Source organism: Euprymna scolopes, chromosome 35, assembly GCF_053919585.1.
Source record: "Euprymna scolopes isolate OS-2025 chromosome 35, ASM5391958v1, whole genome shotgun sequence".
Classification (NCBI taxonomy): Eukaryota; Metazoa; Mollusca; class Cephalopoda; order Sepiida; family Sepiolidae; genus Euprymna; species Euprymna scolopes.
Window position 1 is genome coordinate 19468957 of NC_136516.1, and position 22291 is coordinate 19491247.

General features: G+C 31.0%; 1 protein-coding gene and 1 long non-coding RNA gene across 2 annotated transcripts; one reads left to right on the plus strand and one right to left on the minus strand.

Moving 5' to 3' along the window:
- The first annotated feature begins 1257 nt into the window (after positions 1-1257).
- Positions 1258-2881, plus strand: LOC145259717 (uncharacterized). The gene is made up of 2 exons (XR_013864191.1): positions 1258-1565; positions 1612-2881. It is a non-coding gene; the product is annotated as an uncharacterized LOC145259717 (long non-coding RNA).
- On the minus strand, positions 2386-21571 carry LOC145259716 (TAR DNA-binding protein 43-like). Its single transcript, XM_080117402.1, has 4 exons — positions 20506-21571; positions 10890-11056; positions 4960-5100; positions 2386-3639 (listed from the first exon to the last, which is right to left on the minus strand). The coding sequence occupies exons 1-4, from the start codon at positions 20741-20743 to the stop codon at positions 2977-2979; spliced, it is 1209 nt and encodes a 402-aa protein (XP_079973528.1). The 5' UTR covers positions 20744-21571; the 3' UTR covers positions 2386-2976.
- Positions 21572-22291: the final 720 nt, after the last annotated feature.

Sequence of the window (22291 nt, forward strand, 5' to 3'; positions counted from 1 at the left end):
TTCCCTGATCGAGATGCTGCAAGTTATATCACCAAAACCCAATCAAGCAGTAAATAAGTTTCATACAGAGAAGGGAGGAAAAATAAAAAAAAATTTTTTTAATTATACTGTTGTCGAATGGAAGGAGTAAAAAAAAAAAAAAAAAAACCCAAGAAATCTGGTCCATCAATGCACAACCATTCCCAAATTAGAAAAAAAACAAAAAAAAAAAACTCATAAATTTACAAAATCACAGGCAAAACAATAAATACTTCAGCCAAACCCTTGCAGACCAAGACTTCTTTCAAAACAGCCCTAAAAACAATAGAACAAATAATCCTTTAAAGAAAAAGACGGTTTGCTGACCTTTTCTTGAAAAATGGATAAACTTGCGTTCTTTGATACAAGGAGGAGGGAGAGGGGCTAACAATAGTCTTAAAAAAAAAAAAAAAAAAAAAAAATCCAATAATCAATTCTAGACAGAAACTTTTTCAATTAAAACTTGAAATTTTTAAATAACTTTAAAAAATGATGAATAGAAAGTTTATTTCTGGCATGGATTAAAATTTAAAAGTTTATTATAAAATTCGAAATCGCGGATTTGTAATATTAGAAAATTGTTTAAATAACAGCCATCAATTAAATATAGGGTTAAAATAAACTTGGTTAAAGTTTGACAATTTTCTAAGAACAGGGTTTGACAAAGTTTGTGAGGGGGAAGTAAAGAGGGGAGAGGAGGAAGTAACGGTGAGGGAGGGGGAAGAGAGGGGGAGGAAGAGAGAAGTTTTAAAATAAAAGTGTTACACATTTTTAAAACCCTTCTATTTTGCCATGTATTCCTCCAGACAATGCCAGATAATCATGCTAGTCAAAAGCAACATCAAGAAAATGATCTAAATTACATCACACCAAATAAACATTGGGTTCATTCAATGCGAGATAGCATACTTTATAGAAAAAGTATCCCACAATAGCCAAACTAGTCAATATACAATGATAAACATTCAGAAAAATAATTTAATCAAATTTTAAGAACAATTTTCTAAGAAAAATGTTTAATCACTGTCATTCTGCGTGAATTTAATTTCAACTTCAAACGTTAAACTAGATAACAGTGCTTGAAAGTTTTTCATTTTTGTTTCAATCTTATTTTTACTAAATTATTCTTTTCTTAAAATGGGTTTTTGAAAGTTAATTTCCATATTGTTTAAAAATTTTATTAATAAAACCAAAGTCATATCATAACAAGCTTCTTTTTTTTTTTTTTTTTTTTTAACTCTTAATCTCTATAAAATAATTCTTTCATCTCTATAAAATAGGTTTAAAATAACCAGAAATAAATTTAATATTCAACAGTTTAAAGGTTTTAAAATTATAAAAAAATATGAATTAGTTTCCAAAACTGACAATTTGTTATGAATTTAAATCCAGTTTAAATGACTTTCTCTCCAGTTTCAAATTTCTTTGAAATTTTGAAAAGTCAAAAATATATTAAAAGAGCTGTGGTAGATTTGATTTCATAATTAAATCACTTTTTTTTTTTTTTAATTTATGTTATTGTGTTTGTAGTTTCAATAAGTGATTAAGTGTAGTTTCAATAAGTGATTAAGTGTAGTTTCAATAAGTGATAAGATAAAAATGTGCAGGTAAGAAATGAATATGAGAATTCTTTGTAAATCATAAATTTCAATTTACAAAGTTTATTCAAGGTGGAAACGACATCTTGTTCAGATGGAAAAATTGACTATTAGTGTTGGGACGATTAATCAAAACTTTTTCGGGGAGCGGAATCAGAAAAATTTGTGCATTTTTCATTGCCAAAAATGATTTTTTTGTTTTTGTTTTGTAACTTAATTTTCCACTGCTGGAATTAATGATAAACATTTTTATTTTAAGCTCCCAGTAAAACTAAACTCACAAGTGTACTTTTTACATTTCCAAAAATATGTGCATATATTATAGTTATTCTAAAATAAAAAAAAAAATAAACCTCATAGCTTAATATTTAAAGGGTTTAAAAGAATCGGAATCTGTAGAAGTTTTTCAATCATCCCATCACTAATATTAATTTTTTTTTTTTAATTTTGGCATGTACACTTGTATCAAAGAAGCCAGATTGGAGATGACCGCTTAAGGCAAATTTAAAAAAAAAAAAAAAAGCATATAAATGCCTGTGACTATTTCCGACTACATTTTTTTTTCTAAACATTCTCAAAAAGAGGATATGGTTGAGTGCAGTGAAGAGGAATTTTGAACGAGCGAAAAAAGCGTGGGTTGATGTTAATATAACTGCAACAAGACACGGTTTTCCTTTTTGATCTTCTCTCCTCCATTCATCAGTCAGGCAAACACATTACAGTGAGCAGCTATACAAACTAGCAAATGATCTCACGCACAACAACAGTGCAAGCATACACGTCATGTTTATTTCCTTATACAAACGAGCAAATCAGCCAATCATACGGCAGAAGAGAGACACACACCAAAGAGACAGCCATTCAAATGGGAGATCTGTCCACCTTTCATAACTGTGTTCACCATCAATCCAGTCGGTAGAAATACACTCAAGTCATGCACTCCGACCAAGGACGCTGGATGTACAATGAGTAGGTCTTCCCACATGTCGTCATCGTCGTCGACCAACAGTGTAAATCACACATCAAAAATGGAGCCAATGAAGAGAAAATAATAATTATAATGGGGGAGGTGGAAGGAACTCTCACATCTAACACTTGCGGAACTAAGCACAGGAGTTAAAACTTGGGTTGTCAGATTTTTTTCTTTTCCGTTTTCTTTTTCTCCATATTTTTTTTTGTTATTTTTTTTTTTTGAGGTTTTGTTGATTTTTTTTTTTTTTCTTTTAATGAATTTTCTTTAAAAATAAGATTTTTTTCATCATCTTCATCATCTGAAACATCATGATTAAATACTGAAATATGCAGATTTCCACACTTAAAACAATTTCACAATACAGAATTTTCTTTGTTTTTTTCCATTTCAGTTCCAACCACCACCTGGTTTGCTTTGCTGGCCCCAGCCACCTGCTTGAGCGGAGTTATTGTCCGAGGTCTGGCCTCCCCATCCTAGGAAGCTGTTATTACTAGCACCCTGTCCACTGGTATTAAAACTGCTTAGGCTCTGATTGCTGTTTTGGTTAGAGGTGTCACCTGCTCCCTGCCCAAGCCCTAAAGGGCCCCAACCACCCTGGCTACTCAACATTGCTTGAGCTGCGGCCAACATAGCCGGATTCAGCTGGAAGGCACCCAGATTCAAGCCACCCATGTTATTCATATTGTTGCCCATATTCTGCCCACCACGCTGGTTTCCTTGACCCCAACCACCCTGACCATAACCTGGATTATATTGAGGTTGAACTTGATTTTGTTGACCCTTTTTATCCCCAAATTTATCGTAATTTTTAGGAACAGCACTGCTAACGTGCACGCTCACCCCCTTAACAATATGATCCTCCCCACAAAGACTCTGAGCAACTTCAGGGTTGGAGAATGTAACAAATGCGAAGGCCCTAAATGGCTTGGGAATGAAAACATCAATGACCTCTCCAAATTTGCCAAAATAGCTGCGCAGATCATCAGCAGTCATATCTTCAGTACAGCGGCCAATAAAAACCTTCCGATTCATAGTTTGCTGACCTCCATCCTAAAGTTAAAGAAAAAACAAAAAAAAAACATGATTTAAATACAAATATGACCAAGTTGTAACATGATTACATACCAAATAAAAGTCAAAAAACGGTTTCAGAAACTTTTTTTTGAAATGAGAATTGTATTGCTTTAACTATTATCATCAGCTTCGTTATTTACAAAATGTTGTTGTATAGCATTCACCCTAGGTGGTTGAACTTGCTTTCTCCAAAGGAAGTGTCAAAGGAATATTAAATTTACAGGCAGTCCCCAGTCGCCTATAATTTTTCACAATATTCTGACTGATATCACCACAACCTTCTTCTAATGCATCATTTCAAATTCAGGGAATCAATACAAAATTTCGAACTGACCCTTTAAATCCACAAGGGTAGATTGTTGTCATACCATCAGCCGTCCATCAAGTAGAAGTGTTATGTTATTTTTAATTATCATTTGTAGTAAGTATTGAACTTTCAAGATTTAAATCTCCCAAGATTCATACTAGAGTTGTCCATATGAACTGGTGGCATAGCAGAGAAAAGCATTGATTATCAGTTCCATCTTCTTTAAATCAAAAGAAGAATTCTTACTACAGGTAACTAAGAATATAAAGATCAACATGTCTTCTTTTATTATGGCTCGATTTAACCACATGGATTAATGGGTTCACTTGAAGATTATATCAGTTGTGAAAATAATCAAGATGAAATGAGTTTGAGGGGAAAAAAAAATCATCAAAATGCAGATTTTAAGAGTTTATAATCTCAATTTGTTTTGTTTTCATATAAGAATTATAGTAAAAAAATATTTTAAATTTTAAACAAATTTAAAATATTTTAATGAAAATTAAGTTTTGCAAATTTTCAAAAAATAAAAAAAAAAGGGGGACAACAAATAACTTTTCTACTTGAATAAAATTTTGTTTTTGTATTTCAAATAAGTTTTATTGCATTTTAATCCAATAAAAATCATAAATTTGTTTTGGTTTTCAAAATGGTTGGCAAAGCTTTTCTAAAATTTGCCTAAGATCCTTTTATTTTCAATGAACTCAATTGAAAAGAAATAGTCACTTCCTTTCAAGTTAATCTTAAAAGCATTTGGAAAAGATTAATTTCTTGAAAATAGAGTTACCAGGAAAAAAATTAAAATTTTTGACAACGCAGTCATTTTGAAAAATAACATTTGTCTATTTGTTTCTTTTCCCGACCTATCCTTTTTAATTATTCGGGTAAACTGCTCAAGTTTATTTAATAAACTTGATTTTTGAGGAGACATGGGAAATCTTATTCTAGATAAACAATATTTTTCATAGAATGGTTGAAAACTTGTTTACCTTTGAATTTGGGATTCTAACATCACACCATCTGCCATCAATCATATGTCTTTGTGACAAACACTTCAACTGTGCTTCATACTCAACAAAACGAACAAAACCAAAACCTTTCGACTGACCACTTTTCGGTTCTTTCTTAACCTGAAAAACAGAAACATTGTACAATTAAACAAAACAAAAATTAAATATTTTACAATTAAATGTAGTTTCATGAATTCTTTCATGTCAATTCCAAGAGATTTTTTTATTAATTACGACTTAGTTAAATATACTTAAATGCAACCATCCAATTTGCCCAGTCAAGATCAGCCATGGCCGCATTATACAAAGGAAGTGAATCTGGTTCATTTAATCATGACAGAAGAGATTTGAAGTAAGATTTCAGTTAGCGAGAGATTATTGCATACTTAGTCCTCCTTTGAGGAAAGTGCAACCAAAAGAAAATATTTTTCCAACAATTATAAATTAAATATATTGAAAGCAAGTGGATTAGCAAATTGGCCTTTGATAATTGTCCGATTTCCAATTAGTGTTTTCTAATGCCAATTTATCAGCAAATTGTTAAAAATTATGCTAATTATATTGTAAATGAAAACAAGTTGACTCCCTCTTGCCAGTGAAAATTTATCAGAAATTCATTATATAATCAAATAACAGACATGACACGCTGTTATCACAGACTTTTACAACTGCACTGAATTTTAAGCAAATAAGCATATGGACAATTTCCCTCCTTTCTCTTCCAATTGAATTAACATTTTTTTTTTTTTTTTTTTACTTTAAATCATTGAAGAAAATTATTGCTTCATCTTTCAGTTTTCATGTTGAGGAATTGTGCAGTAAATTGTGATATGGAAACCCAAAAATAAAGCATTCTTCATCAATCATAGTTTTGTTCCTTATTTTCGGCCTCTTGCTACCATTACATTTTTTTTTTTCTGGTTTAGAAAATGTATATTTTATTGAGATAAATTACTAATTAGATATCATACATAATCTTTTACATAATTTACATTACTATTGACATTTACATATTTAAATTACTTAACTAAATATTGACAACAACCTTCAACCATTATGGTAACCAGTTTCTGCTAGAAGTATTTTAATGTCCATCCCATGAATAAGAATACAGTTGCTTGCAACTTATGTTGTCATCAAAGAGTGACAAATCAACAGAAACTTTTACAATGATTAATATGTTAAACCATCTTTGAAAGGTTTATTTAAAAGCAAAACTTGCAGATAAGAAAAGGAAGCATAATAAATATTAAGTAACAGACATTACAGGAACAAGTGGCAGCAACTATGTGCCTCCAGCGAAAATCAAACTACTAGAGAATCAATATTGGCCAAAAAGAAAGTTTGGAATATTAATGACCACAGGTCACAAGAGATCCATCAAGAGAAATGATTGCTGTTGATATTCAACGACATTTTGTCACATCTGACATTGGATTTAATAGGCTTATTGCAAAACTTTGTTCAAATTACAGCATTCCATCAAAAAAGTACTTTACTGCAAAATAATTTTATATATTTACAAAAGTAAAACTCAACTGTCTCTTTCTGAAATTAGCAGCATTTCATGGACTACAGTCATTTGGACAGCTACAACAGATAATGCTCCTTTTCAGAGTTTGACAGGTCATTGGCTTTCAAATGACTTAACAGTACAGAGCTGTGCTTAGAGTTGTTCCATTCCTTAGTGCATACACACAAGTGCAAGAATAAGAATCTTCAATGAAGTTTTCTTAGTCTTGCAGGATTCAGATAACTATCATACATTGATACATTGTAACTTAGACTGTGAAGACAATCATCACATCATCTAACAGAAATACAGATTTTAACTTTAATCGCTTTCTGTTAGCAATTAGCAAATTAACTGAAATACAGAATTAGCTTAATTTAGAAAAACAAACTCATTCAAGCTGTGCCTGCATGGTAGAATTCAACATATATGCCGATAATAAATTAAGAACAACGTAAAGCTCTTGTAATGTGTACTGTTGATAAGATTCCTGCCTTAACTTACCAATGTTCGCAAAAACATCTAATTCCTGAGTTTATTTGAAGAAATCACCAAAAAAGTAAATCACAGAACACCAACCATATCAACGATACCTCCAAATTTAGCTCTGACGTTAAATCTGTCAAAAGCTGTCCAATCTAATTCTAATATTTCTGATTTTAGTTGAATCCTTAGCATTGTCGAACAATTCAGGTTATCAATGGAAACAAGATTTTCACCTAAATGATAAAAATCTGTATGTCTACTCTCCTAGACCCAGGATTCAAATATTAATTTGAAAAGATTGGATTCTACATCTCCTTTCCACTGATGATAATGAAGCAGAATCAGCAGAATACACTATCTAGCTGAGGGTGAAGAAGTACGAACATGTATAAATTATAACATGGCAACTTTGAAACCACTGACAAAAAAATAACCAGTAAAAATGTCAAAAAAGATGCTTTCATCACTCCTGTGATGTTATGAAGTTGAACCGAGTAATTAAGTGCTGAGGGGGGAGAGGGACAATAGACAGATAGGAAATGTCTTACAATAAACAAAGAGATAGGAAATAGCAAACAAGGAATTTGTAGGTATTTTTAGATCAAGCCTTGTAGATTTGACGATGACAATAGAAACCTACAGAACAGATAACAAAGGGGACCAATGACACTTGCCGGGATATTAATGAGATGCTTAGAGAGGGAAGGGTAGCTTCCAGCTAACCGGGGTGGGGGACTTCAGATAGTGACACAGAACACAGTTGACAGCTAGTTGCTGTTTGTAACGGATGGGCAGCATTGGGCAACAGATGGACAGTTTTTAGAGCTGACAGCAAAACAAAGATCAAGATGAATTGCGACTAACAGATGAACGTAACACCAATCGAACGCGGAGAAGACACACACATTCAAAAGTCCAACCGTCAAATATATGTGAAACATTGGCGTTTGTTTTTCGCGTGTTTTATTTTAATATTTTTATTTGGTGGAAAAATCCACAGCACACGACGTTGGGGGTATGTCGAGGGCCACACACGTGTTGTCAGACTCCTAGTAGAAGACAATAGGAAGTAAAAGTACAATTATTTCTAATTTAATTTTGCCCTTCATTTTTGAGGTGTGAAAAGTGAACATTGCATCATTTATAATAGCAAAATTTGCACTGATGGACAATTTTTAAAGTATCACCAAATAAAACTGAATTAAATGACAGTAAATATGAACATCCAATATAATTCTATACATAATAATTATTATGCCTTTTTTTTTTTTTTTTTTTTAAACAATTCCCGCTGCAACTTACCTATGCTATTATGTTCAATTTTTGTGGCGGAAATAAAGTACTAAATGTCAAACTAATTTCAAAATCACAAAAAACAATTAAAAGATACAGGTCTGGAATATTGCATGGCTAATCAATATCTATTGCAGAATGCTATATCCAAATATCAACTCTTTACACCATGTAGTTCTTAAATAGTATCCTCAAGAAAATGTAATAATTTTATATGCAGTTTTTCACTTTGTTTATCATGGCAATGTAATTAAGTACATATTCAATATCAATTTAATTTTAATAAAAGAGAGCTGCATGTTATCAATGATAGAATTCTTTATACAATTGGTATTTCTTTGCGATTCTGTTGAATTCTTCGCTTGGCACTGATCATATTCGTCCATTTGAGGTGATTCCCTCAACTCCTTCCCCAGTCAAACACACACAAAGAAAAAAACTTCAATTGTCCTTCTTCAATGCTTGTGGCACAAATCACTTGTTTTGTATTGTTAGGTGAAAGTACAGACTAGTTAGAAAAAAAAACTATCCTCCATATGTTAATGGGTTCTCAAAAGGTTCTCTATTGTTTTTTATTGTTTTAACATCTTTATTTTAGTTTTGTATTGGCTTTGTTTCAAGTTAATGCTGTAATTCGTTTACAAATGATTTATTTCCGGTTTGTGCAGACCGTTCTGCTTTACGTTGAAGACCCAGAAAAAGTCCCTTCTGATGAAGGTTTACCAATTTTAAAATAAGCAAACAAACTTTTTTTCAAAATAACAAAAAATGTTTTATCTGGTAAACATTAATCCCAAAGCAACACAACTTCAACCATATCGATGATAATGCCTATAATTTTAGCTTTGTCGTTATTTCTTTCAAAAAGGTCTCCAATGTAATTTTGATATTTCTAACTTTAGTGGAATCCTTACCACTGTTGAACAATTTAATGAATCAATGGAAACTATTTTCATCCTATTTAAATAAAACCTTGTGTGTCTACTTTCCTAGATCCAAGATTCAAATTTCAGAAGAATGACATGGAAAACACTATTAAGAACGGGATTCTATATCTACTTCTCATTTCAATGGTGGAAGAAGACACAGGAAACCTCACCACTGCTGAGTAAACTGGCTTTAAAATATTTAAGCGCACCACCTTCATCTGTGGAGAGAGAGAGGCTCTTTAGTACAGGCGGTAACGTGTATGAACCTAAGAGGAACAAGCTGCGTTCTGAGAATGAAAAAACTGTTTCTACATTACAACTTAAAAATATTCAACATTAAATACTATGAGGCGGCAGGCAGCAAGAATAGAAGTGGAAATAGAGCAACAACAGATGCAAAATGTCAGCTTATAGTTATTCACTTAAACAATTACAATTTGTACTTCGTAATTGGTTTGTAATTTCTTTTTTTCTTATCTAATTGTTTAATTATATTCATTTCAGAATTGGAAATTGAACTTTGTAATTTTATTTAATAAAAACAGAAAAGCTATAATAGTGGCCAGACACTTAATAAATGTTAAGTTAAATTAGCAGTTACTATGTTAATGTGCCAAAGCTATCCGAGGAGCAACTTGTTAGTGATAAAATCATTTAAATTTAATAGAAAAGAGAAAATTAATCGGCTGATAAATTGGCAAAGTGGCTGATTAGGCCAATTACAGATTATCTGCCAACTAATGAGTAAATCCTAATTGAAAAGTTTTTCTTGTGTATACCAGAGACCATCAACAGCCTCGATCTATCAGAAGCAGTCAATAAAAACTATTTGCAAGGTTTTAAATAAAATAAAATCATTATATTACCATATTAATTGAACACTCAGTCCTTTATTAAAAGACTGGTCGGGAAAGGGGTGGGAGAAGATCTTAAAATATGATTAAATAAAAAAGATAAATGGGACTTGGATGCCATCTTATAGTATTATTAAAAGGAAAAAATAAATGCCACATGGTGGGTACATGTAATAAAGTTGAGAATTTTAACAGATAGGAAAGAAAAAACGTTATTAAAAGAAAAAAATGCTGCATGGTGGATGTGAACCTGCAAAAGTTAAATTCATAAGCGAACACGTTATTGATCAAACCATGACGTCACAGATGTTATCATGTTGCAAATTTAGCTTTTTAAAATGAAACAAAACAGCCGTTCCACATGCATGATTAACAAACAGCGTAGAAGTCAAGATTTGTACTTGACCCTCCTCCTCAGACAAAACGACATTTTTACATGGAATAATTGACGATTTTTTCTAATTTTTCAATATGTGTCAGAGAGATCGCTCTTTTTAACAATAACAGGTTCATGTTTTAGCGGACATAAACCTACAGATGACAGATTTATATTATAAATGACATTGAAGAAAAAAAACTGTTCAATATCGAGAAGGGAGTTCAATTTGCTACTTAAGTTTGAGTGTAAAAACATTTTTTAATTAAAAAAAAACAAAAAAAAAATCGTTTTTGAGAAAAAATTCAGAGAAAACAAAAATGGGATTTTATTAAAAATTTTGAAAATCAAATATGAGATCAAACTAGTATAGAAAATTAAACCTTGTCGCTAATTATTTAAGAACAAGAAAAAAAATGATTTTGTACATAATAGTATTTTGATGACTCATTACTTACCTGCACCATTAAAAGCTCACCAAATTGTGAGAAATAGTTTCTCAAATCTTCTTCTGTGCTCTTCCAAGGTAAACCAAGTACAATTAAGTCGCTGCATTTCTGCTTGTCCAAACGCTTTGTTTTGGCCGTTGGGTTATCAAGTCCATCATCACCCTTGCGCTTATTGTCTGCAGTAGAACAAAAATTAAACTTGTAATCTTTTTTTTTTGATTATCCTGCTTTCACCAATGTCAATGAATCCCAATTATTGCCACACAAAAGTCAGAGTTGACTTAGTACAACATTTCAAAAGCATGTAGAAAATAATGTTACAATTATCTTGAACGCTTCAAAAAGTGGACTTTTAACCGATCCATTAAAGATGTTTTCATATGCATCATCTTGAACGAATAAGTTACAGGAGTAAAGATAATCAAATTTTTTTTAAGCAATAAAATGTACAACTTCATGCTTAAGTATGTTTGCCTCTGAACACATGCACAAGGATCCCATAGTGTAGTGGATAAAAAAGTACTTGGTAAATTAAATTGTTAGACTTTTCTAGAGGTCGAAGGTTCAATACTCTGAGTGGGCAAATATTCAAAATGCCATGGCTGCAGAACAAAAGCATGTTACCTCCATGGATTAAATAGTTCTATTCATAATTTTATTCAGATTCCTGAGTCTGAGTTTGACAACATATAAAGAAGTTTAGAGATTATGTCGACCAAAATGTTAAAATAAGACTTAAAATGGGAACAGTGGTCCAAAGAATCCAAATCCGAAGATTTTCTTTCTTTTTTTTTTGACAGTTTGACAATTTCTGGACTTGATAAAGATAAGACTGCAGACTAATTTTAGAGAATAAAGATAATTTTTTTTTTTTATGAATTGTTGGCAAAGTTTATTTTTCTACTACAAAAATCAACATTATATGTGGATCTCTAAATATAAAAAGTTATATCTATCTATTCACTTATATATAAAAGCACTGTGTGTGTGTTAGTTCCCTATCTACTCCAAAACAAATTTCACACAAATGTACTTTATTTATCCGAGTGTTTTCATTAGGTTTTGCATTACAATGCCGATAAATATCAAAATCAATAATTGAAAAAAAATCTGATTTAAAAAAAAAAAAAAAAAAAAAAAAAAAAAAAAAAAAAAAAACAGTTTGATTCTAAACAAAGTTAACATCTTATAAAGCCTAACATCATGTTTTGCATTTGAGAAGTTTTATCACCACACAAATAGAAAGGCTCGGCATAGAAAAATTAAAAGTAGGTTCTTGATAAAAATGGGAGTGCATTCAAAATAAATGTTTTTGCTTAGAGCACAATTGAACCATTATACATGATTTTTGCATTTTAATTCAAGCTATTATATAAAATAGGTTCTCTACAGTGCAATTTCAACTACAATGCATTGTGGACTAAGTCACTGTGGGGAGGCATGTGAATTTGATTGAAAAAATGGGCGATTGCACTGATTTCAATGAGAAAAGGTGTGAAATATTGGTTGATCCTAATTCAGTCCCAGGCAACATAGAGTTGCTCAGCTAGTATATAATTTAAACGATGAAAGGTGATAGTGGTTAATAAGACAAACTGCCGTGGGTGTAGAAAGTTCGAATCCACTTCATTCTACAGAAATACTTTGAATTAAGATATTGGCAAAGATACAGACAATTATGATATTGGCAAACTTCACATGTTCTCACCCAATGTCTTTTTAGCAAGAATTCTGACTAGAAAGATATCAAAAAAACAACTGCCAACAATAGAATCATAGATTCATATGCAATGAATGAAAATTTAATATAAAGACATTTTATGGTAAAATCATGTTGATGCATCAGTCCTCATTGGGTCAATAAAGTTAAGCTCCATTAAACTCGTTAATACTTAGATGAGTGACCATTTTCAGAATACTAGTTGCTGTTGGGTATACGAGACTTGCTGAGAGTGTAAACCTACAACAAAACCATGCTACGAGTGTGATTTATTCATATTATTTGGATTCATCAGACTACTGTTCTCACCTAGAGTGTCACTTTCACAAAGTTTCAGTCAATGTAACCTCTGACTTTCTCCAAGTTTATCTTGTTGAACTCAGGAATTTGGACAGAATTTCCAACAAAACCCTTCATTTACTTCACGAGGTAGCATGCTCTCTTTCCATCAGTCATGACTGAATAGAGGTCCTAAATAATTTGCAATTGTATTTTCGGTCGCCCACACTGAGAATTAAACCTTCAAGAGAAGGTCACTTTTACAATTGATTTTACCAAGTACCCTGCGCCACGAGTTCTTGCAGAACAAGAGCATGCTACCCTAGGTGTATCAGAATTTTTGTAGGAATTTTTGACACCCCTAACACGAAACTGCGAATAAAATATAAAAATCTCGTAATTTCTCTGTTAAAAGTGGGTTGTTTATTTTCTTTATGGATTATACTTCCAAAAACTATTAAAGTTGTTTTAAAAGTAATAGAAATTTTTTTTTAAAAACAGTAATGAATTTTCCAAACTCAATATTTTTCAATTTTTAAACTTTAAAAATCTATCAAAATTTTTCTATTGATTCTATTTTTACGATATTTTCAGGGTCAATGTGAAATTTTATGTTCTTTCCATGAACCGAATATATTTTAGACAAACTTTTTTTTTAAATTCTCGCCCCCCCCTCCATTTTCAAGTGTCTATTAAAAAGTAAATAATTTACTCACAAATTGAAGAGAAAAGGTCAATAAATAATATATTCAAATTTAAAACAAAAAAAAACGTAGTGTTTTTTTAGAATTTTTACCTGTAAAGTTTGAAGTTTAAAATCTTTTTTTTTTTAAACCACGTTATTTGTTTTTTTTTTAATGGAACCTTGGTCCTTGCTCCTTTAATTGAAAAAAAAAATTAGGGCTTGAATTACATTTTTCGATGAGTTATAAGCTTGGAAAGACAGGGGGTCGAATAATTCACGCCTCCCATTTTGAAATGTCTATTAAAAAGTAAATAATTAATTTATGTACCAAAGTCTTATATATCACAAATTGAAGAGAAAAAGTCAATAAATAATATATTCAAATTTAAAACAAAAAAAAAAGTACTGTTTTTTTAGAAATTTACCTGTAAAGTCCGAAGTTTAAAACCTTTTTAAAAAAAAAAAAACACGCTTTTTTTTTTTTTTAAATGAAACCTAGGTCCTTGCTCCTTTAATTAAAAAAAAAAAATTAGGGCTTGAATTAAATTTTTCGAGGAGTTATAAGCTTGGAAAGATGGGGTGGAATTATTTACTATTTTCATGAAATTTCTGACACACCTAATGCTACCCTCGTAAAGTAAATACAGGGTTCCATTAGAAATTCCATCTAAATTCTCGAGTTTGGCAAGATACACCTGAAGAAGGTTGATGGTTACATCAACTGAAACGTGAAAGTGTCACTCTAGATAAGAACAGTAGTCTGATAAATCCAAATAATATGAACAAACCAATTCTCATCTCAAAAATTCAGAAACAAGTGGTTTAGGCAATCAGTTCTATTTAACAGTATAAAGATGGGGATGAGCATCAGCTGATGAGTATTCATTTTTAGAAAAGAGACTAGTTTTAATATCGGAAGATGGTTCATTAAATTTTTTAATATTTATGTAATTCTTAATTAACTTTTGTCCAAAACATTTTAAATAGTGCATCAACCATTTTAAGTTTAACTCTTTTTGCCACAAAGTGCTCAGCTCTCTTTTTCCCAAACTTTCTCTTATGGGAAAGATGTGGAATTGCTTGTAGAGACATTCTTTCAAATTGTTCTGCAAGTTGCTGTTAGGGATTCTTTTGTATTACCAAGAAGTAAAGAAAATTGTAGCTTAAATATTTTTTTCAATTCTAAACTAAATATTAAAATCAATTGGAACTAAAATGATTTCATTTTAAAGAACACTGACCTATAATTACCATACATAAATGGCAAAACAAAGTGAATACCTTGCATTAAAATCATTAATCAAAGAAACAGAGGAGATTGGCTTTACTTTAAATATTAAAGTGTTTTCTATAGCTCCCAACGATCGTCTGGTATCCATTCTAAAAATAAAAATTATACCCACACAGGTAGAGAGTGATTTCAGATTTGGAAACACGCTACCCATGAATCACTAAAACCACAATCTTCTAAGTCGGTCATCCATTGCTTAATTAAGGCCAGAAGGTACTGTACTGTACGAGAGAGAGAGAGAGAGAGAGATGTAAATAACAAGGTGCTTACATTCAGAAAAACATTTTTTTAATTAGCAGTTTGTGGACAGAAAAAAAAAAGGTTTCTGATGTACTGGTGTATGAAAAAAAAAAAAAAAAAAAAAAATGATATACTCTAGTGCTCAACTCTTGTCTCGTTTTGGCACTGTCAGTTGCACTGTCAATTTCATATTTTTTTATCTAAAAAGATAATTAAAACAAAACACCCTTTCCACAAATATATGCTGCAGAAATATGCAGTTTCAATTTATTTTTCATAGTTATATTTTTATTAAATATTTTTAGAATATGATTTTTTGCTTTTATTTAAATATTTGAAATATGAATCACTAAAGCTAAAAAACAAAATATTTTTTTTTTTTTTAATAATTTGAAAATTTATTTTATTCAATTTTACATCTGTTTTATATGTCAACATGCTTTGGACGACTTCTAGAAATTGACTTACAAATTACCTACCTCTGGTCAGGTCAAATCCATCTTTATCACTTCATGTCAACTAACCCTGCTATCTTAACTGTCCTACATCTAACCCAAGCACTCTCACCCATTCTTTAAATGTGACTTAAGTAACAAAATCTCCTGTTCTGCACATATTTATACCATCCAGATTTAATCTTTCTCTCGTCCCCAAAACTAAGCCTGTCTTTAAGATTGGCATTACACATCCATTCTGCCATTCTCATTTCTATATGACATGAAATAAGCTTCTTTCTTAGAACTGCATGCCTGGGAACTCTTCAGTTTGCCTGCTTTCCAGCTGACTACAATATGATTGTCTTCAAGTCCAACATAAATAAGTTTTGGAGGAACCATACCCCTTAAGTAATCCAATTTACCAAATTTCCACTACTAACGATTACCACGATATTGCCCCAGTGATTACCATACACTCATTAACCCTCATCCTCGAGTGACCTCCAAGCCTTGAGAAGTGGTGACTCCTTTTTATTAAAAAAAAAAAAAAAACATGCACAAAACCTCATGAGGCAGGTTTCACCAACAATAATTATAAAGCATTAAAATTAAATTCAAACAATTTTTTTTTTTCTTGTTTTAACATTATACATTTTCGTGCGGCATGAAATCTCCATAACATGGCAAATATTAAAAATTAAATATCTTTTAATTCATTTATTAAAAAGTTAAATACATTTTCATAATAAGTGGCATAATAAAGATAGGCTTAGATATCAAATTAAAAGAAATCAAAACATTTTGTTGGTAAACAGAAGGGGGGGGTGAAATGTTCAGGTGTTGAAAACGATTTTTGAGTGAAAGAACGTTGGGAAATTAAAGTCTTGTATACAATTTACTTTGTCGCAAAGATAGTTCAAAATATTGAGCACTTTTCTGTGGACGATACACATTCAAACAGATAAAACTCAACCATAATACAAGTTTCTGTTTTAATAATGTAGCTAAGCATATTTGTTTATATGTTTGGATGTAGAGAATTTACTCAAACTAATTAACCAATCATTATGAATTTGGAAACACAGTTACTAGGCAATAAGCGGTTCAAATGAGAGCTATATTTAGTTTTATGCAAAGGGGCAGGGTGAAAACCCTTTGTGAAATTTTATCAATAGGTATGAGACAGTAAATATTCCCCCAAATGAAAATTTCTTTGAAGTATGGGAACAACCCCCCCCCATCTCAGATCCATAGTCATTAGATACCAATGAAGCAAGATTCCCTGAAATTCAATTTCTTACTATCCCTTAAGCTTAAGACTTAAATTGTAGATATTTTCTAATCATATAATAGATTTTGATCAAAACTGGAATAAGGATTCTAGACACATGGTTTAGTATCAGTGTGATTTTAATCTTTGAAAAGAGAAGTGGGCAAATTTGTTTTGGAAATTATTTGTACTAATCTTGGGACGGGTATTATTTATATTCACAATGCATAACATTAAGGGAGGTAATTCAGTATATAACACCAAAAGCAGCTGATTAGTAACATCAAAAATTGTTCGTGGTACTTTTTTCGGTTGCTGAATTTTTTTTTTTTAATTACATTAACTCAAAACACTGACCCTAAGTGCAACAATAGGAAAATGCACATGCATTTATTAGAATAGCCAACAAAACAAATTTATATATTTTTGTATTATTTGGACTATGATTCTCATCTTGTTTTTCTTTTGTTTTGTTTAAACAATAACATCCAGCACTTGAAGATGGTCGGAGGTTACATCGACCAAAACGTTGTGGAAAAAAAAAAAAAACAAGATGAGAATCATAGTCCAAATAATACAAAAAAATAATTATAAATCCTCATCTCAAAAATCTACATTCATCATACATATATATATATATATATATATATATATATATATAACGACAAAAACTTACCAAAGGCAAGGTAGGTAACCTGGATAAGTTTTTTTGTGTTTTAGAAACATTCAATAAATGTTACTAATTGTGCGAAAATAATATTCTGCTAGTATTTTGTTTAATTTTCAATTTTGGGGCGATTATTAAGGGTCCAAACTGGCTGTAACGACATCGCCAGTTTTTTTTTTTTTTTTTTTTTTCTACCTTGGACTTTTAAATTACTTTTGTTTTAAGAAAATAAAAATTTCCAGGAAGAGTAACTTAGCTTACCTTTACATTTATTTGTATTTTTTTTTTCACCCCTTTTGTTTTGTTGGCTGTTCTAATAAATGCCCAAATATACAAAAAACAAATAAACAAAAAAAAAATTAATTTTAGAAAATATTTAGTTTTAGAAATCCCACTAAAACTGCGTAAATATAGACTTTTAGAAGGCAGACTGTTTATTCGGAATCGACTGCTTCTTATTGGTGTTTTGTGCGTGTTGGCTGCCATTAAAAGACAGTAGTTCTCAAGCAGCAGACACAAAGAGGGAGGGGGAGGAGGTATGGCGAGGAAGGGGAGGTCGGAAAGGCATGGCAAAAATGGCGGACAAGAATGACAACCCTGAGATAAACAGACATTATATTTTTACATTGATCAAATTGAATAAATAATTTAATTAAGAAAAAAGTGATAAATAAAAATATTAAATTATTTTTTTTGTAAGCGGACTTTAGTACTCATGCTACCCTGCTGAAATAATGTTATTTTGAAAGCCATTCTTAACATGGGGAGGGGAGGGTGTTTTCTAACTATTCTGTACTTCTATAACAATTTGACCAAAACCGATATCGTGAAACTTGAAAACACCATATTTAAATTTAAAAAAAAAAGAAGAAAAAAAAAGCGCGGTAACGTAAGTGCATAAGCACCGACTTTTTTCCCCAGTTCAGATTTATTCATAGAAACGGTTGGCATTTTTAACAAATAACGAATTTGATTTTTAAATAAAAATAAAATCTTTACAATCTGTTTGTATTTTATTAAAATAATAATTAAGAAAATATTTTGATAAACTGGCAGTATTTACCTGAAGTTACAATTATGCAAAACAATCATGTTTACCTTTTTTTTAATAGAACTTTTTAAATTATGTATTTATTTTTCCCTAATATATATTCGGTGACATTTTTTATTAGATTTATTTTATGGTATACACAAGCGAATACCTCGTGTCAAAAGAAAAATAAATCAGAGTACTCAATTACACTTACAAAAGAAAACGGTTTTACATACTATAAATTAAGATGACATTCGCTGACGCTAGACTTGACACTATTTTTGTTTGAAAGTAAATAAACGCTTTAAAATAAGTTAAAACTTATCTAGATAAGTTTAAGAGTAAATTATCTTATTTATTTGGTGTATACGTGTTGTTTTGTCTTTTCACCCTTTTTATTTTCGTTCTGTTGGCTTTTTGTAAAAAAAAAAAAAAAAAAAAAAAAAAAGTGCTTATAATGATTAACAATAATAAAAATAAACTTTTCAAAAAATGGTTTGAAAACAATTTTAAAAGATGTACAATGTAGCCGAGAGAAACATATGTACAAATATTGTTCTTAAAAAAAAACAAAAAAAAAAAAAAACATTGGAACTTTAAAGTTAAATTAAAAAAATAATTTTAATGCTGGAATACGCCGGTTCAACATTTAGAAAGCCATTCTTAACATGGGGAGGGGATGAATGTTTTATAACTATTGTATACTTTCATCTAACATTTAATATAAAAACATCGTAAAACATGAAAGTATTATGTTTAAAGACATGCACGGTACCTTCTCTGCATAAGCATCAAAATGTTTTCCATTTCAGTAAAAAAAAAATAGTAATTATGGTAAAATATAATTTACAAACAATTAAAAAAAAAAAAAAAGCTATTTTTTTTTCTAAAATTAGGATTTATAGCGATAGTAATCTTAGAGTAATTCAATAATATTAATATTTAGGAAAGAGAGGGTGTATGTTGAACTTTTCAGCTTCAATACTGCTACTATTGAAACATTATTTTAAACAAAATTGTTTTAGTTTTACAGCAACTTGATTAAATTTAATAATCTAACATTAATAATATTGTAATAATATAGGTTAATTATTTCATTATTTATCATGTTTTAAAGTATTTATGAAAATAAAAAAAGCGATTTTTTAGATCCGATTTAAGTTAAATTTTTTACGGTTTTTTTTTATGAAACTTTTCTAGATGAAAGTACAGAATAGTTAACAAAGTCACACCCTCTCTCCATATTTATAATGAAGGTCTAAATAATGTTATTATTTCAGCATGGTCCGTATTCCGCATAAAGTACAAAAACGTTTTCACGTTGATAAAGCCGTATACATTTTATTTACAAACGAAATTTTAAAGGAAACTTAATTTTAGTAAAATTAAGATCCATAGTGTTGGTAATATTATAGAGTAATTCAATATTAATAGTTTGGTGGTTATATTGAACTTTTCAGCTTTAATATGGTTGTCATTGAAATATTATTTTTTAAACAAATGTTCAGTTTTACACCAATTTGATTTAAATAAATAACAAAACAATACTGTAATCATTATTTTATTGTTTTGTGTGTGTGTGTGTGTGTGTGTGTGTGTGTGTGTGTGTGTAATTAAACAAAAAATTAAGGTACTTATGCAGAATACGGATCGTGCCAGGGGCTTCAAGTTCAATTTTCACATCTTTTTGTTAGGTGAAAGTACAGAAATAGTTACAAAACGCACTTCACTCTTTGTATTAAGAACAGGTTTCTCAACAAATAACGTTATTATTTCAGCACGATCCGTATTCTACAAAAGTACGAAAACGAGAGATCAAAAGAAAATGTGAAAACCTTTTAAGACGACGACGATGACGACGCCATTGACGTTTTAGGGGGCGAAAATCATCTTTTTCTGGTTTTAGGAATAAGTTTTTAGGGGTTTTTCGAATTAAAAACAAAGGATGTTCGGTTGGTTTAGAAATAGAAAAGGAAGCTGGGTGATTTTCTACGGGTATTTACCTTTGGGGAAGACGGAGATGTAGACGAGGTTGCCCCATCCTTCGTCTGGTGGATGGAGTCTGCCGTCGGTGAGACGGACGCCGCGCATAATGCACGTTTCGGGGTTGCGATATTTGAGGCCGCAGGCACCCGGGAACTGGGCGACCAAAGTCGTCAAAAGGAGGGCCCCATCGTCCTCAGTTGGAACCTCGATCGGCTCCTCATTCTCGTCCTCGGCCACTTGGATGTACTGGCTCATGGTCGGCAAAAAATAAATATATCAGTTCCTCTTCCTTCCGTTTTTTTTTTTCTCTCTTTCAATTAAAACACACGACTCGACATACAAACCGCTCAATATGGCGGACCAAAAACCAAACTCGGTGACAATATTCTATCTCGACGTCCGTTGACCTTATTTTAAAAGACGATCCCTTTTTTTATTTCGTCCGCTCCAAGCGGATTTATTTTTTAAAACGTAACAAAACGTATATCTCTTTTTAATTATTAGACTTCAAAACAAAAATAAAACATTGTCATCACGGACGAACGAGAACGTGAGAACGTTTCTGATTGGTTAGTTTTTTTTTTTTTTTCTAAACAAGTCAAAATTCTTCTCACAGTTTTCCAATAAAGAAAACGAAAAATGTTCCACCATTTCTTAAACGTACCGCATTTTTAGGCTTTCCATACAGAGTTTTGTAAACATATTTTCACGAAATAAATAATTTCACAATCTGTCTTTTCTAGTTGATAATTATTAATTAAACAATTATTAATTAAACAAAACATTTTTTTTTAGTTCTATTTTTACGAGCCGGCTTTTTTATGGCTGCATGCCAAATTTTGTAAACATTTATTTTACGAAATAAATAATTTCACAAATCGCCTTTTCTGATCGATAATTATGAATAATTATATAGTTCTCATTTTAAATGTAATCTTATTTTTTTAATGCAGAAATACCTTGAGGGTGTACGTTCACGTAACGTAAATGTTATATTCCAAAAATCACGTAAATTGATAAAGTCATTAAAGAAAATTTTCGAGTAAGCAAAAAGGAACTCTCTCTCTCGCGTTGCCATTTTGAAAGATTACAAGGGCAGATGAATCCACAATAATTCAAACTTGCGCGATCAGCCTTGTAATGTTACCGATTTCACATTCATCGATTTAAATTGTTTAAAAATTATTTTCTTTATATAAAATAATTTGATCAGTTTACGTGAGTTTTAAAATATGACATTTTCGTTCCGTGACGAGTACGTACACCATAAAGAATTTTCTGTAGTTGTGTGTATGTGTTCTTGGCTTTGACATTAAGTTTCATGTAATTGTGAGGCCCCGATTTGGGAGCTTTGAGGGATGTGAAATTACCCTTTAGCTACTTGGTCAAGATTAAAGTGTAGTATCTGTTCTTCAGATGCTGCACTTCCATTTCTTGTTCTCTTTCTGTGGAGGATCAGTCCTTCACGACTGAGACAATTTTTTATTTTTGTACCTTTTCTCCACGTTAAAAAACGACCCTAGTGTCTAACTCTGTCCCGTGGGGAGGCATAGTCAATAGGTACTATTATCCAGGTACACTATTACAGAAATGGTAATAGTATCTTTCAGGGTCGGATTAATGGGTTGACATGAATTTCACAATAAACGCCCTAGAATTTCACTTGTGCAAGGAGGTGATCGTCTCTACCCCAAATTCCATCTTTTTCTACTTTTTTTTTTTTTAACCCTAACAACAACTCAAGCGACGCCTCCAACTTGCAAACCGAGGACGGCCACTATCAATTAGCAAATATAAATAACA

Coding starts and splice junctions, on each gene's coding strand:
- LOC145259716 (XM_080117402.1), bottom strand. CDS start 20,743: ATGAGCCAGTACATCCAAGTGGCCGAGGACGAGAATGAGGAGCCGATC. Junction 11,057..20,505: donor CATCTCCGTCTTCCCCAAAG/GTAAATACCCGT, acceptor GTTCTACTGCAG/ACAATAAGCGCAAGGGTGAT. Junction 5,101..10,889: donor GTGAGCTTTTAATGGTGCAG/GTAAGTAATGAG, acceptor TCTGTTTTTCAG/GTTAAGAAAGAACCGAAAAG.